The 16035-nt window shown below is 40.9% G+C and overlaps 1 protein-coding gene and 1 long non-coding RNA gene across 2 annotated transcripts in view; one reads left to right on the top strand and one right to left on the bottom strand.

The window, feature by feature from the left end:
* Positions 1 to 12438, bottom strand: part of eif2ak4 (eukaryotic translation initiation factor 2 alpha kinase 4) — a 59668-nt gene extending 47230 nt beyond the window's left edge. Inside the window, exons 1-11 of the mRNA XM_080414956.1 lie at positions 12014 to 12438; positions 10326 to 10441; positions 9874 to 9976; positions 9622 to 9795; positions 7454 to 7525; positions 7141 to 7289; positions 5235 to 5335; positions 4549 to 4706; positions 3015 to 3553; positions 1763 to 1878; positions 281 to 438 (exon numbers count right to left, since the gene is read on the bottom strand). Of these exons, the coding sequence (XP_080271082.1) occupies positions 281 to 438; positions 1763 to 1878; positions 3015 to 3553; positions 4549 to 4706; positions 5235 to 5335; positions 7141 to 7289; positions 7454 to 7525; positions 9622 to 9795; positions 9874 to 9976; positions 10326 to 10441; positions 12014 to 12172 (1845 nt within the window). The 5' untranslated portion in view covers positions 12173 to 12438. The remainder of the gene's footprint in view (positions 1 to 280; positions 439 to 1762; positions 1879 to 3014; positions 3554 to 4548; positions 4707 to 5234; positions 5336 to 7140; positions 7290 to 7453; positions 7526 to 9621; positions 9796 to 9873; positions 9977 to 10325; positions 10442 to 12013) is intronic.
* The window catches only part of LOC308075251, a 497190-nt gene that overhangs the window by 368231 nt on the left and 112924 nt on the right, over positions 1 to 16035 (top strand). The gene's annotated exons all lie outside the window — the stretch shown is intronic.

A 16035-nucleotide genomic window follows, 5' to 3' on the forward strand; every position in this document is an offset into this window, starting at 1 on the left:
AATTCATATCATTTCGGGGGTCCTTGACATGAAAATGTTTGAGAACCGCTGATATAGAATACTGTTGGGATTTAGAGGACATTTGTAGAATCGGCTTCAGGTCTTAATGGGTTAACATACTCTACCATACAGATTGGTCAAGATAACATTTTATTCACCAGAAAAAGGTTATGGATTGCAGCTTTAAATGGTTACGGAAAAAGAGACAGAGGAGCCAACTGTGAGGAAATGCTGTCCAGTGTCTTGGGACGTTCAAGCTGGTCGGCTGACGACAGCGTACCTTAATAACCGCACCAAACGCTCCTTTCCCCAGGAGCTGGAGTTCCTCAAACTCGTTGAAGTAACGTGAAAACTGCCTCTGGAAAACTCCCAGGGAACTGAAGGGATAGAGGATGTGGTTGTGAGGAATGACCGATGAAGGAAAGTCCTCTGGGAGTTCTGGGAGAGGAATAAAACACACATGCTTGTTTCAATGAATAAAATGTTCGTTCCTACAAATGGGGTTCAATTGTTAGAAATAAAATGAAATGTAATTGGTAGAAAATTTGGTGGAAAATATTCTCCAGTGCATTTCCTGTATCTACCATTAGCAAGTCTGCACGTTGTACGTGTGTGAATCATCCGTCTATTAAAACCAAATGTTGGTCCCATAGAATGACAACATTGTTTTAACGACATGAACCCTAGCATTGGGAGCTTGTAGATTTACTATTTTACCGTAAATTGGTTTGAGTAGAGGGAGAACAAAGTAATTAAAATTAAAGAAATATCAAACTTATTGAAACACAACTAAATAATGACTAACTATACATTTGGCCAATGATAGGCAGATTAATATCTCTCATACAAACAGAATCCACTGAACCTATTAAGTCATGTAGACAAGTTGTTCCCAAAACTTTTGGCTTAACCCATTTACACCTGAGGCTGATTTTAAAAAAACGCCTTCTTAATCCTACATTTTGAGAAAATCTTCTATTTTTTATTCAAAGAATTTAAGAAAATTCCTGTTATGTACATAGAAACATCTAAAATGACACAGATGCTTAATGGGTTAAGACCCAAAATAGAAATGTCATGTCTTCCAGGGACCCAAACGGGTCCCGACCCACTGTTTGGGAAACACTGATGTAGAGGTACAACCAGAACCTGCACGACTATCGAACGACAGATTGACTCCTCTGCATTCTGAGAGTATGGTGTACCGAAGTCTGACGTAATTTACGCATCCTGCCAGGGTCACGTTTTTCAAGTTTTTTCTTTCCCCCATTCTGAATTCCCATAGACGTGTTCAATATCAATGCATATAAGAACCAAAAAAAGAACTGAGCCCGGTGATTAGAATCATATGGATGTGAAGCATCAACTGACAGCGAGAAAACTCTACCGTTACAGAATTAATTACATTTTCTCCAGAAACAGACTGTATCAAATGTGAGTGATTGACTATCGTAAACGATACAGAGCAGACTCCCTGACTTCGGTACTCCATTTGTTCAAATATGAATGAGCTTCATTTTAGTGACCGTGATAAAAGTAGCCATAGGTGATCTAGAAAATGTACACCTATCAGTAAAACATTCCACCAATTCTTGCATATTTACTGAACTTAAACATATCGAGCACACCCTTTAAATTTATTTCACGCAAATATGTTCTGTGTGTGTGTGTGTGTGTGTGTGTGTGTGTGTGTGTGTGTGTGTGTGTGTGTGTGTGTGTGTGTGTGTGTGTGTGTGTGTGTGTGTGTGTGTGTGTGTGTTACCTTCTGGACTGGCCTCCTGGCTCGGTGGCAGGGCTTTAGGTGGTGGAGGGTTGAGGAAGGAATGTTCCAAGAGCTGCTGTGTAGTCCAGCGATCAGCATCGTTTAAACACACACACCTGTCCCGTAAACACACACACACACACACAACGGCAAATGAATACAGAACACCCCCACCGCAGTCTCTGTAATGTATAGATACAACTGGCTTCATCTAAGTTACTCCGGATATTGACCCATTGCTGACTGGTCAATGTCTAATCTATGAAAAAAAGACTAAACCTGGTGCATAGAAAATTCCTTAGATAGATGTTCATTGAAAGCATTCGATTGCCAGCACTTGATTGGTTGCTCTATCATTAGTGACTGTGACATGCTCACTGTAATGCTACAGTATCCCATACAGTGACATACCTCTGGTCGATGCATGTTGGCTCATGTTTTTACTCATCCTTTTTGAACAAGCCAATAAAATAAAGACTTTTTTGGATCATATATACGTAGTAAAGTATATGCACGTGTTCTTTTTTTCACACCGACTCATTGGTGCTCAATGCTCATACAATATATATATATATTTAGGCTAATAGTAGTATACCTCAGAATTCTTTTGCTAAAGCCTAGGATAACTAGTTTCTCTGATAATGTACCGTAATTATTAGACCATCAACTAATTGTAAGATGATCAATTTGATGTCTTACAAACGTTTCTACCTTCCCAACAACTGTATCAGTTACCCTTGATTCATTGTGTTTGCACACTGTTTGTGCTTCAGTGTAAAGTGATATAAGCTCCTCCCTGATCAATTTATTCTACTTTTGCATTGATAAGGCCTAAGGCATGAACTTTAGAGAAAGTCTTTGTCCCTTTTTAGTCCGTTACTGTTTCTTGACTAATCGTTTCATCTGTGTGTGAGCCTGAAACCAAGGAGTCCTGTATGTGGCTCAGAATAAAAAGGACTATTTCATTTTGCATTAACCCATTAAGACCCGGAACGCATCTGAGTCACTTTAGATTTCTTTGGCTATTCAAAAATAGCAGATATACAAGCTCATAGCACGGCGAGTGCCGCGCTATGAGCTTGTATATCTGCTATTTTTGAAAAATCTTGAAAAGAAAATTCAATATTTTTTTCAAAAAACTGTTGTTCCGAGAGGAAGGGTCACTGAAATAGTGACATTTATCATCCATCTACACAGTCACCCACCCTCCCATCCATCCATCAGTTCATTCATCCTTCCAATCCATCCATACCTGTTGAGGAAGTCCTGAAAGTCTCCAGGCAGGCTGCTGGACACCGTCACAGGGTACTCCTTCACTTCCTTCCCCTGGCAGAGAGCCAGCAGCATCAGCCCCAGGCTCCACACGTCTCCCTTCTTGCCCGTCTTGGTCGGCATCGCCGTGTCCTCGCAGAAGCGCACGTGGCTTTGCTCAAAGATGTCGTCCTTGCAGATATCGGACAGCCTCTTTGATAGGCTGTAATCGGTCAGACGGACGTTGCCCTCTGCATCCAGCAGCACACTGGAGGCGCCCAGTTGTTTGTGGACCACAGAGTTGGAGTGGAGGTAGTCCAGTGCGGCCAGCAGCTGGGCCGCGTGCTGACGCAGTCTGTCCAGAGGGACGGCCGTGTTGTTGAGCAGGCTCTGGGTCAGGTTGGTCCCGGCTACGTGCTCCACCAGCAGGCTGACCACCAGGCAGTCGTCCCTCTCTATGGAGCTCAGCGCTTGGTAGTGCACCAGGTTGGGATGTTCCAACTTCAACAGGGAGTTCAACTCACTCTCTGCCCCGTGGATCTACAGAGAAGGTAAGAGTGGAAGAGTTTAACCACGTGAACCCTAGCGTCCAAAATCTGGGCCTGTTAAAATAGGCGAACATTCTGTGAACATAGCAGATCTACAAGCTCACAATATGTTGCGTTGTTGTGACATGTTGTGAGCTTGCAGATCGGTCAAGAATAAAACGTCAATACGATGCATTATACACCAGATAATAACAGAGATAATACTGGATTGTAATCAAATGAATAAAACAAGAAAATAAGATAATGTAAAAAAAAGAAAAAGGTTTAAAAGTACAGGTAGTAAACACATTCTAACCTTCTGTAAAGAACCATAGCAGCAATGGGGGATGTGCAAAAAGGGGGATATCATTTAGTGTCGGATTAGTTATTTTGGGCCAGTAGATTTGGTGTAGAGAGAAGAAAAGAGGGGACCAAGTCAGAAGTGGGAAATCAGAAATAAACTTCCTGACAAACCACACATTCCTTGCCCAGCCAACAGTGAACTCAGAAAAAGAATGGTTAAGGAACTGAAATCTCAACCAGCAACACAACAGCATGTTTTCACAAAGCCGGTTAAATTAAGGTGGCCACTTCAGCCTCATATCGTCTGTGCATGAGGCCGATATACCAGCCTGGAGGGGTAGAAGGGAGAATCCCATTTGGTCCAATTCAAACAGGGGGGGGGGGGCAACTTTTCTGGGTGTAGCGACCACTGAGCCATATGTCATTTGTAGAGATAAAAACAACTTTAGAGCGTCCAAGTCCTGCCTTTTCAACTGGTCAAGTCACATTCTGGCTCTTTTGCCATTCCATTTAAAGTTATGTGAGTAAGTTATATAAGGAATGCTAGGAATGCTTAACGGGAGTGACAGCAGGAGATAATTTACCTTTGGGACACAATTCATTTTCAAAACATCTACCTTGCCCCACAGAGACTGAAACAGAGAAGAATACGTCTCAATAACGGCATAATATAATATTTACATCTTACAGTATTTCATTACTTGCCTGTTTCTTGCAGTTCTCGATCTTCCCCATCTCCTGGCTGGTAAAGAACTTGCCCATCTTCTTGTTCCATTGCAGGGACCACTCATAAATCACAGCAAAGTCTCCCGAGTTGGCCTCAAACCCATAGTAAACACTACGCCCCAGCCTCTCGCTCTCGCCTGCCAAAAACATTAACACAGACACAAACAAAAAGCAGGGCAGACAAAACAGCATGGTGGTCAACAATGCATAACTCTCTCTCTCTCTCTCAATCAATGAATACAGTATATAATATACAATGTTATATTGTACTGTCTTATAGATAATCCATAAGACAACCTGATGAAGGTCTCAGGACCGAAACGTTTTTCCAAACAAACCTTGAATTTTGCATTTGAGGAATGTGTGCAGGAGTTTCTTTTCCTCTATGTTCATTGGCCCTGGTTTTTGCCACACCTGTTATTTTATGTAGGTCTTGCTCTTCAATGTTTGAATAATAAACATAATAATACAACTCAGCTGTGTACTGAATGTTACAAATGCATGTTCCTGATTCTTTGTTTCTATTGTTGTGTTGTAGGTCTGAAATTATCTTGGTCAGTCTTTCTTTAAAAATAAATTATAATATTCCTAATCACAGTGAGACCTTTGTGGTAAAATAAAACATAAAGTAAAGAGAAGATCAAAAAAGTGTTTGAAATCAATACCTATGCATTTCCCTCTGTGGACGACAAGCTCCCCGACAGTGCTGTTACTGAAGTGGAGAAGTTCTTGAGAACGATGGTTGTCCTCGCTGAATGTATCACGCCTGATTCAAACAGAGACAAGTCAAAGCATTAACACAGTGTTTCTAAAACATGGAGCTACTGTTTTCTTTGTATAGGTGTAACACAGTCAAAGCGGATGGTATTCATACATAAATGAAGAGTATAGATATAACATTAGCGCCCTACGTGTTTACAGCCACCAACTTTGCTGATTATGCTTATTGCTTTAGATACCATGATCTTTAAATCGAACCAACGTGTGTGAGAGGCACTCGTGGCTATATTACTTTCTCTTCCGTGTTTGACACAGAAGTACAGTCCAATTTAGTCATTCTGCCAATTCCCCTCGAACAACACAACACGGTCCTCTTGTCACTGCTAACCCACTGTTATCTGGGGGAGTGTGTTGACAACCACATCTCCACTGATACACATGGAGTCATCAGCTTCTCTTTTTTTATATATAAATATCTTTATTAGAATCACGTAGAATTTACATTATAACAAGTTGGTGACATTTTTTCATTTTCTCCCTTTCCCCAACCCTCCCCCCATGTTGTTATTGCTGTCATGTTTTCCTTTTCAATAGACAATAAAAAAATTCAATAAAAATACAGTGGAATAAAGAAACGGTACGTTTTTCATTTCTTCCAAATTTAGTTGCCATTTCCTCCCCGTCGCTGCCAACCCCTACTGTTTGGTCTCCCTGCTAAACAGGCACCCTGAACAACCAGCAGGGGTTGCCACCACAGCGACAAAGAACACAGTTCCCTGACAGCTTCCCACCACTAACATGCTAATCTCTCAAGAACAGATTCTGCTCTGCGTTTGAATCTGTCGGGGGGGGTTCGTCATATCGCGTACGCACTGGCCTACAAGTGGGCGTGCCTTCAGATCAGGAAGCAGGCCGCGCTTTACCCAATCAAATGTAGTGGGCGGGATTCACGTGTCCGTCGATCCTTCCCCACTCGAAACAAACCGAAATTAAAATAACAATAGCGTCCGCGGAGCAGACAAAACCACGGAAAGAACACATTTTAAATTACTCTTTCATCATAGAAACAAGTGGGCTTATAACCAAAACGATCCATGTTCTCTGGGAGAAGTGGTGTTAGTGTTCCGTGTAGAAATATTGTTAGTGGGAATGAAAACATAGTCGCACCACCGGAAGTGATGCGCTGAAGGCAGACCAAAACCCCGGTTTCCTTGCGCACGGGTGCTACGTCAACTTCCTCCCAGAGCCAACTGAGATAGTCAAAAACAGCAGAAAGCGCTGTTTTTCCTTTTCATTTGGCGCTGGGTTCCCAGATTGCTAACATGCAAACTGGTTGGGGGTGAAAAAGGCGAGGTGGCTGTGTGAGCAGGGGAAAGATAGACCTGCTAGAGCGGTCTGGGGGTATGTCTTCTCTGGGTGGAAGGCTGCTGGCTACACTGTCATTAATATGACATCAGACTTTCTTTCTACACATCAGTTTTGCAATGTGCCACAGTTCCAGCCAAAATAAATGACAGTGTAGCCACTAGCCAGCCTTCTACCCAGAGGAGACACACATCCCAAGACCCATTCACTGATGGCACACTTAACTCTTTTGCTTTGAGTAGGCACACATCACTCTTTCAGTTTGAGTAGGAACTAGGAATGCATCAATCTTTCAGTTTGAGTAGGCAGTAGATACACATCCCTCTTTCACTGTGAGTAGACAATAGACATGCATCACTCTTTCACTTTCAGTACACACATATCAGTATTTTACTTTGGGTGATCTTTTTCTGAAAACAAGAGAAGTTCACTGAAAGGTGCTAGTTTGTGTGCTTTTTGTTCTATGATGGGGTTTGTATTGTGTACCTGTGGCGGGTGGAAGATGTCGTCCGTCGCCGACCACTGCATCCTCTCTTATGGTCCGTCAGTTCACAAGGAGGTGTGGTTGAGTGTGGGGGGCTCGTTGCTACCACAGAGCTGGCGGTGGACCACTGCTCCAGGCTCTCAAGACGCTCCTTTGATTGCAAAGTCACATGATGGGAATGTTACTGTGTACACTCTTTAATTTGTGCCATTTGCAACCTAAATTATGTGCAGTTTGAATTGTATCACTTTTATTTATCTGGGAATCAGAAACAAGTCTAATATTCATGGGAGAATGAGAGTGAATCTCAGGCACCAGTTTGGCAATCTCCTTCGTTCTTCGTTTTTCATCCTCTCTTCTTTGGATTTCAGCCATGATTTCTTTTTCCTAAGAGGATCAGAATCGCCAAAAATATGTTTTCATTTACAAGGAATTTGACTTAGCGAGGCTGGTGCATTTGAATGAACAACAAATATTACAAACAATATAGGCAATGTAAAAGCATAAATATTAATAAATATAAATATGAAGATATTATTGCCCTTGTTTATACATAGATAACAAATGGAGGATAAACTATGTATACAAAATAGGGTATGAAAGGTCATAAACATTATGACAGATTTAACAGGACAGACAATACAACTGCATGGTGTGTGTGTAAGCCCCTTTCCCACATACACTAAACTCCAGTGGCGTTGTTCCATATTGGCCTAATGTTAATACAGGAGCAGGTGTTGCTTTCTCACAGTATCCGTTATGTACATTTTACCACTCCCAACCTTCGAAAAAGAATTGGGTCATTTTATCGTCTACTCAGGCTTTTGAGAGCAGCCCGGACAGTTTTTAAGTTGCTTGATTCAGTATTTAGATATTTGATATTCATTTTATCAGACACGCCCCCTTCCCATACAAACCCATTGTAACTTCAAATAAAACTTAATTTTAACCATGTTAGATTCATCGGAAACACCTGTCCTTGGTTCTGGTGACTGATATTGTCCTTCTAATACGTGAGGAGACGGTGTTTTTTATTTATTTTAAATAAATAAAATAAATAAATAAATAAATGAAAAAAGTAATTGAAAAAACACGGCCCCCTCACATATTAGGAGGGCAGGGTGAGTCACCAGAACCAAGGACTGGTGTGTTTGATGAATCTAACATGTTACAAATGGAGTTTGAAGTTACAATGGGTTTGTATAGGAAGGGGGCGTGTCTGATAAAATGAATATCAAATATCTAAATACTGAATTACATTACATTACAGTCATTTAGCAGACGCTTTTATCCAAAGCGACTTACAATAAGTGCATTCAACATAGGTAGGGAACGAAACTACTAATCACCAGAAGTCTTAAGTGCATTTCTTGCAAAAACAAGCAACCAAGAGTATACCTAGCGCTAAGGTAAAAGTGCAATATATCAGCTACCTACTTTCTTAAACAGACGAGACAAAATAGCAAAATCAAATGAGCACGCGCTAGTACAAAAAGTGTATCGACTAAACAAGATCCAATAAAACAGTACAACAATAAAGCAATCAAGCAACTTAAAAACTGTCTGGGGGAGTAGACGATAAAATGACCCAACATCTTTTTGAACGTGAAATATCCCTTTACCTCTTCACCTCTAAATGGAAACTGCAATCATTTAATCTTCACCAACAAGAACAAAACTCCAAAATAACAATGTTGGTGTAACCAAGAGATCTCATGAAAAACATATTTATACATGCATAGAATATAAACTACACAGCAACTTTCATGAGTTGGCATTTCCTGGTTATACGCAGACAAGATGCCAGTACACAGCGAGTACTCAGAAGATGCACACCGTTTACCAGTGATAGTGATCAGCTCAGTTGACATTTTCCAAGTGTACAAATTGAATTAAAAAAATTCCTTTGTCCCAACTGCGTACAGGGGAGGATTTCTGTTTGTTCCATATACATATTGGCAGATCTATTAGCACCCAGGTGTCAGCAGCCAACATGCTCTTTGCACCCAGGGTGGAATAACCAATGTGTCCATTTACACCTGGGTGTATATAGCATGGCAGAGACAAGCTGTCCGTAGCAAACAATGCTACTGGCACCCAAGCACACATTAGATGCTTTATAAACAATATGTACAAATTAACATACTGTAATACTGTTTGTATAGAAACAGTATCAGAGTCCTTATCTGCTGCAATGCATAAACTTTTGGCTGGTTAAAAACAAAACAATCACCAGTAAATAGTTGTTTGTGTTGACTATCCTCACCCGGGTGGAAAAAAAAAAAGCTAATTGTATGCCTTTGTTTTTAAACTGCGTTATAAATAAAACGTATTATCATAATCTAATGTGGGAACAGACACCATAATGGCACTTCTTCATAAAGAACGCCAACGTGTGAATGACTTTTTTCTCCAGCAATGTTATGGACTGCATGTGGGAAAAGGGACTTTATGAGTATGTGTATGTTTATTATTTTCCATACCATGTCCTCCTCCTGTTTACGACGTTGGTCCAGCTTCTGTTGCTCCTCCTGGGCGAGCTTCTCCTGCAGCCTGCGCTGGTTCTTCAGCATCTCCTCGTGGAAGGAGCTCGACGGCGGTTTGTTGTGCTCACTCAGGAAAGTCTGGACAAGGTCTGCAAGCTCGTAGATCATCACCTAGCAAGGGATGAGAGCCATAAATCGAGTGTGCGTGCGTGCGTGCGTTTATGGTGTGTATATGGTGTATGCTCTCACCTCGCCACACCGCATGCTTGCCTTCTTGTTCAGGTCTGTCAGGAGGCTTTGGAGGTTGTCATTTGAAAGTCCTTTGGAGTTCTTCAGCTCCAGCTGAGGAGGCCTGTTGGTGCCAAAATGTGTGCATTTAAAACCGAGAGAAAAACACATATTCACAAGACTCACAACGTAGCCAAGCTGTTGCCTCGTTCTTCAAATTTCAAACCAACCGGTCAGTTTGGTATGTGTGTAGCTGCTCAGTATAACAGCAATCCAGAATGCAATGGGATTATTATTACATTCTGGAATCCCAAAATGTATATTACTGGGATTCTGAGATACTGGTATCTCTTTTGACTTGATTACTTTGTTGAAAAATAGCCGATATACAAGCTCACAACGCCTATAAGGACATGTCCAAATAATACAATGTTTCAACCTCTAAAAAGGTCTTTATCAGGGGAAATACTCACACATCGGGGTACGTGGGTGGGCATTTGACGTGCAAGTCCACGGTCACGTGGCATTCCTGTCCATTGCTCAGCCCATTGGGTCTCAGGCAGAGATAAATCTCTGGGGGCCTTTTAACCTTGAATAGATGCAATGAACCTTTAGATAAGATGAACTGATTGCATTGCATGGATTACATACCGTCAGACAAGTCTGTCATACCAAATACAATAACGTAGCTAAATTCGTAATCATCATTCACATGGGTCCCACCATAAAGAGCAGCTGTCTGCAAATGTAACTGGTCTGATTAACATCTAAACTTAACACCAGTTAAGTGTTACTGTACATATATGTTTTATTGCTACTATAGTGTTCATGATGTCTAGGATATATTATTGTATATTATTTTGTCTCTATCAATTGAATACACAGGACCACAATAAAAATAAGCCCTCAGGGTTCGTTGTGTTATCCCTTTAGCACCATTGTATAATCGTGTACCACTGACTGTACTATTTGCAATTCTGTTAATAAAGTATTCAATCAATCAATCAATCAAACAAACAAACAAACAAACAAACAAACAAACAAACACTGGAACAATGTCCATTATTGTGTGAACTGTCTGTGGATGTTGTGTTTTCCTGTGATTTGCAGTGATTTACTATTATCTATTTAACCATCCTGTGAAGCTAAAGACACATTTTCCACATAGTGGAAATAAAGATGATCTTATCTTAACTTAAGACACTGTATCTATGCACACAGTCACACCAATTATGATTATTTATGATGAACCCCAATGGAAACAAACCATAGGCTTTCTTGGGTTTAGAAATCCTCTTAGCAGACCTTGTATTGAACTGTACTTTCCTGAGCTATTTTTTTTGCAAACTGCTAATAAAGTATTCAATCAATCAATAATAGTAGGCTAGCTAAGGACACTTCCGAATAAGTAGTATTGTTATTTTACCTATTTTACCTTTATTCGGTAAGGTTTATGAGATCAAACATCAATTTTACAAGCGAGACCTGGGTGGCCAAGGTTGGCAGCAGAATAAAAATCACAACCTATTAACATACAGCATGCATACAGTATGCACATGGTAGCTGTATCATACAACTCTCGTAGACGTATTTATGATTCTGACGTTTTCAATCTACGAGAGTTGTAGGGTTCACGTCCCATGGAGACTTTCTGCACTGTGCCCCGTAGACACATGTTTATGAAAATAAAGGTGCTTACCCCCAAGCCCCAAATGTTAACTATCTCTACGCGGTAGTAGTTTAATGTAATAATCCATATCTTTCAATAAAGAAGTGTTTTAATGTCGTCTGTGGCCGAACGACATTTTTTCACCCTCGTTTACTTCCTGTTTACATTTAGTGTAATTCCGGGTTTCACCGGATGCGCCCGTCACTACCGCCCATTGGGAACTTCCGACAGAATCGGCCACAGACGGCATTAAAACACTTCTTTATTGAAAGATATGGATTATTACATTAAACTGCTACCACGTAGAGACAGTTAACATTTGGGGCTTGGGGGTAAGCACCTTTATTTTCAATTTGTACATGTTTGGAGTGTCTACGGGGCATAGTGCAGAAAGTCCCTGTCTCCATGGGGCGTGAACCCTACAACTCTCGTAGATTGAAAACGTCAGAATCATAAATACGTCTACGAGAGTTGTATTCTACAGCTATGTACCTTCCATGGATCTTTATTCCGCAGATCTTCGAAGTCATCTTCGAAGATAGACGACAGAGCCTCTAGTTCAAGTTCCTGCTGGCCAGTATAGTCGTCATCATCTTCTTCTTCATCATCATCGTCATGGGTTCCATGTGTTGGAGTGTGCTGACCGCTCATTCTTCTGTAGCACTACATGGCTTCACACCCCTCCAAAAAAAAGAACTAGGAAGCGATTATTTGGAGTTCTGTTTCCAATACAGTCGGACACTTCGTCCTTGTCTACCCACAGGCTGCTTTGCTACGACTTAAATAGCCTTCATTGGTCAGATAAAGACAACAGACAGACACCCAAATCTATGCTCCAAAGACAAACTTTGGAGGTCTTTCTTGACAGGAGGAACACGCACTCACGCAGACAGACTCAGTCAGTCAGTCACAACAGCAGCCAGCCAGTGTGTTAGAGCCATGGCGCATGAATGCATGGCAGATAGTGTTGCCAGACTTTGTGAGAGAAATAAGCAACGAGGGTCCAGGGCTATGAAAACAAGTGCTCCTCGGACACAGGTCTCAGACTCTCAGGAATTCGCCAATCAGGATGGAATATGGAAAGTCGGACGGATCCGTCTTGATCACTTGACTATAGAAATAATGTGTACCGATTTGCATGATGTTTGGACAAAATTTGTAGGACTCAGGAGGAGTAATATATTTAAAAAAAAATGTTTTGCAAAAATCGGTCACCTGATGGCGCTAGCCTATAAATAATAGGGCAATGTTAAAAGTTTGGCATTTGTTCCTCAGCGTAGTGCGAAGTGCGTGCAAAGTTTCTAACAACACAAATCTGGTATGGGGCTCCTTGGCGGATGGCGCAGAACATTTTCAGATGGGGGGTTAGGGACAAATCCATATATTAATGTGGGGGTCCATGACATGAACATATTTGAGAACCACTGGTACTGTTAAAATTGTGAAGCAAGCCCAAATAAGCAACTACACTTAACACTTTAGAAACAAGTCCAAATAACTACCAATATTTACAAGCAACGTCACAGAAGTAAAAACAATAATAAGCCCAAAGTCGCTTATAATAAGCAGACATGGCAGTCGCACGTCGTCGTCACAGCAGCAGGCGAAACGTCATCGCGCTGTATTTCCAACCTCTTCCGACACACGCCTCAAGAGGGCAGTAATGTGCAGCTAGAAAAGGCCGTTCCTTGATTGAGTGATTTGGTTGAACACTTTATTAAGTTTGCAAAAAGTACAGTGGTACGATTATACAATGGTGCTAAAAGGTTTACACAAAAAGCCCTGAGGGCTTGTTTCCATTGTGGTCCTAACTCCTAATAATCCCCCAGATCAAACCATAACAAACAAATCAGTGAACTCCACTGAAACACACATTTAGTTCAAACTGTCTTTTGTTGCCACTTAAAGGGGAAATCCACCCATTTTCAATATTTAACTATGTCATTAATATAGCATAAAGGAGTTGTGTGGGAATAAGAAAAAATTAAAAAAAAAATTAACATTGCAAAAAAATGTAACATTGCAAAAAAATTAACATTGCAAATTACACCATGATGAGTCATCACAGTGTAATTTGCAATGTTAATTTTTTTGCAATGTTACATTTTTTTGCAATGTTAATTTTTTTTTTTTTTTTTATTATTTCCACACAACTCCTTTATGCTATATTAATGACATAGTTAAATATTGAAAATGGGTGGATTTCCCCTTTAAGGAAAACCATGCATATTGTTGGGAAAAAGAAGAAAAGAAGCTTCGGGCCTTCGGACAGTCGGACCCTCATTTGAAAAGGTTTAGTGCCAGGGGTGGATGGCCACAAAGAGAAGATGTTTCAACATCTGTACAAATGTGTCCAACCCCACTAGAGACATAGCCTACAAAACAGAAAGACAAGCAGCGGAGGGGAATCACTGACCACTGTAGTAATATAATAATAATACTAATAATACTAATAATACTAATAATACTAATAATACTAATAATACTAATAATACTAATAATACTAATAATACTAATAATACTAATAATAATAATAATGATAATCGTTTAATTAAATTGTATTAAAGTCACAACAAGAAACAACAACAACAATAAAATTGATTACAAATTGTATGAAGATAAAAAATAGTCCTCTCTCTCACACTACACAGAATTAGTAAAGTATGACTAATGGAAATTATTTTATTTACTCCACTGCGTCCTCTTACAGATCTGGTCAATATAAATTACCATTGACCAAATCTGTAGAGGGCGCAGTGGAGTAAATACAATAATTTCCGTCTGGCAGACATATTTCATTTTCTGCCCAAAAGGTGTATTATACATAGAAGGTGAGCTCCTGAGAGGCATCCCTGTCTGGAGAATAGACTTTCAACGACACAAAACTGCCTTTGTTTCGGTGAGTAGCGAAATAGTTTTGTTTATTCTTACTAAAGTTGGAGACCTCGCACGCACGGTAGTGGAATTTTCGGTCTATGAGAATAGCAGCGCGCCTGGCAGCTGACGCTCTGGACCAAAACTACGTAACCCATCATGTGGCCTAAATTATCAGTGGTTTTCAACCTTTTTCATGCCAAGGACCCCAAATTGATATGTATTTGGCAGCGGACCCCCATCTCAAAATATTTTGTTCCAGGGAGGGACCCCCAGAAGCAAAGATTTTAGTTACAAATGTTCGCTTTAAAAATATACATATTCAAAGATATGCACACATTTTCAAGATTTTTCAAAAATAGCAGATCTACAAGCTCATAGCGCGGCACTCGGTGCCGCGCTATGAGCTTGTACATCTGCTATTTTTGCCAATGCTATGTGGTTAAAATGATTGTGACGCTCTGTTAACTAATTTAGCTGGGGACCCCCTGGTACCCCCCCCCCCTCCCCTCCCCCCTGTCTGAAAGCTGCAGCTGATCTTGCTCAGAGCGCGCGCGGCGAGGGGCGGGCCACGAGTGATGACAAAGAGCCAATCGCAGAGCACCAAATAAACGCTGAGTTCACCGATTGGACCAAACGCCTTTCAGTCATCGGTCATCTCCAGAGGCAGCGGTGGTGGACAGGACACCAGCCAGCTGGCTGCAGTGAAGAGATGTGAAAGAAAAGAACACACATATACATCATGCGACCGACACGGGTAAGTCACTGGTGTTTAACAGCTGCGCACGTTTCAGGCTACCCGCTGCTGCAGGCGCAGCGCGATAACAATGTCACGTCCTTGCAACTTTAGAACACGTTATTTAATAGTGTCAGATAAAACGCTCATCTAGGCTAAAAGGTCTCCTAGGCTCAGGTCTGTCTTTGAGATCTCTGTATACTGTTATGTTTGACAAACTGTTTCTTTTTGGCAGATGAGCTACTGTCTGTGTGCACTGCACAGTGAGCCTGTTCTAAAATATACTGCTTAACATTAAACACTGGGATCTTCTTGGCTGGGTCGGTGGTGTTGCATGCATGCATCATGCAGCAAGGTGACAGGACAACGCGGGCTATGATGATGTTGTGATTGTAAACACTTCACAGGTGTTGTGTTCTGAAATGCTGACGTTTGAGACGCAAGCAAAAGGGTCCCATGTTTTTCTGCATAAATCCCTGTCGTTACGTAGCATAATAACTGTATCTGCGTGTGTCCTCACACACTGTGTGCATTAATACTCTGACTAGTCTGTGAGTGATGCCGCTGTATGCCGCAGCAGCTTGTTTAAATGTTGATGAAATGCATTTTAGAATGACTGTGTCTCTACAGTTTTATGATAGAGAACTACAGTAGGCTACTGTTAAACATGATGGTTTAATGCTACAGTATCTGTGCTGCAGGCCATATAGAATTGAATCCATAGCCTAGGAAGACTTTTAACTATCCAATGCCACCTGGGTGAGGGGTGATAGGATAGGTGGGCACTTAGGGACATCTGGGCACCTCGATGTAAAATTGGCTATTTTGTCCAAAATGTAAAAAAAAAACTGCAATATTTGAAAATGTGTCTAAAGTATACATGCTTAAACTTCAACAATTAAGG

This window comes from Gymnoscopelus braueri (assembly GCF_963280865.1).
Source record: "Gymnoscopelus braueri genome assembly, chromosome: 19".
Lineage (NCBI taxonomy): Eukaryota > Metazoa > Chordata > Actinopteri > Myctophiformes > Myctophidae > Gymnoscopelus > Gymnoscopelus braueri.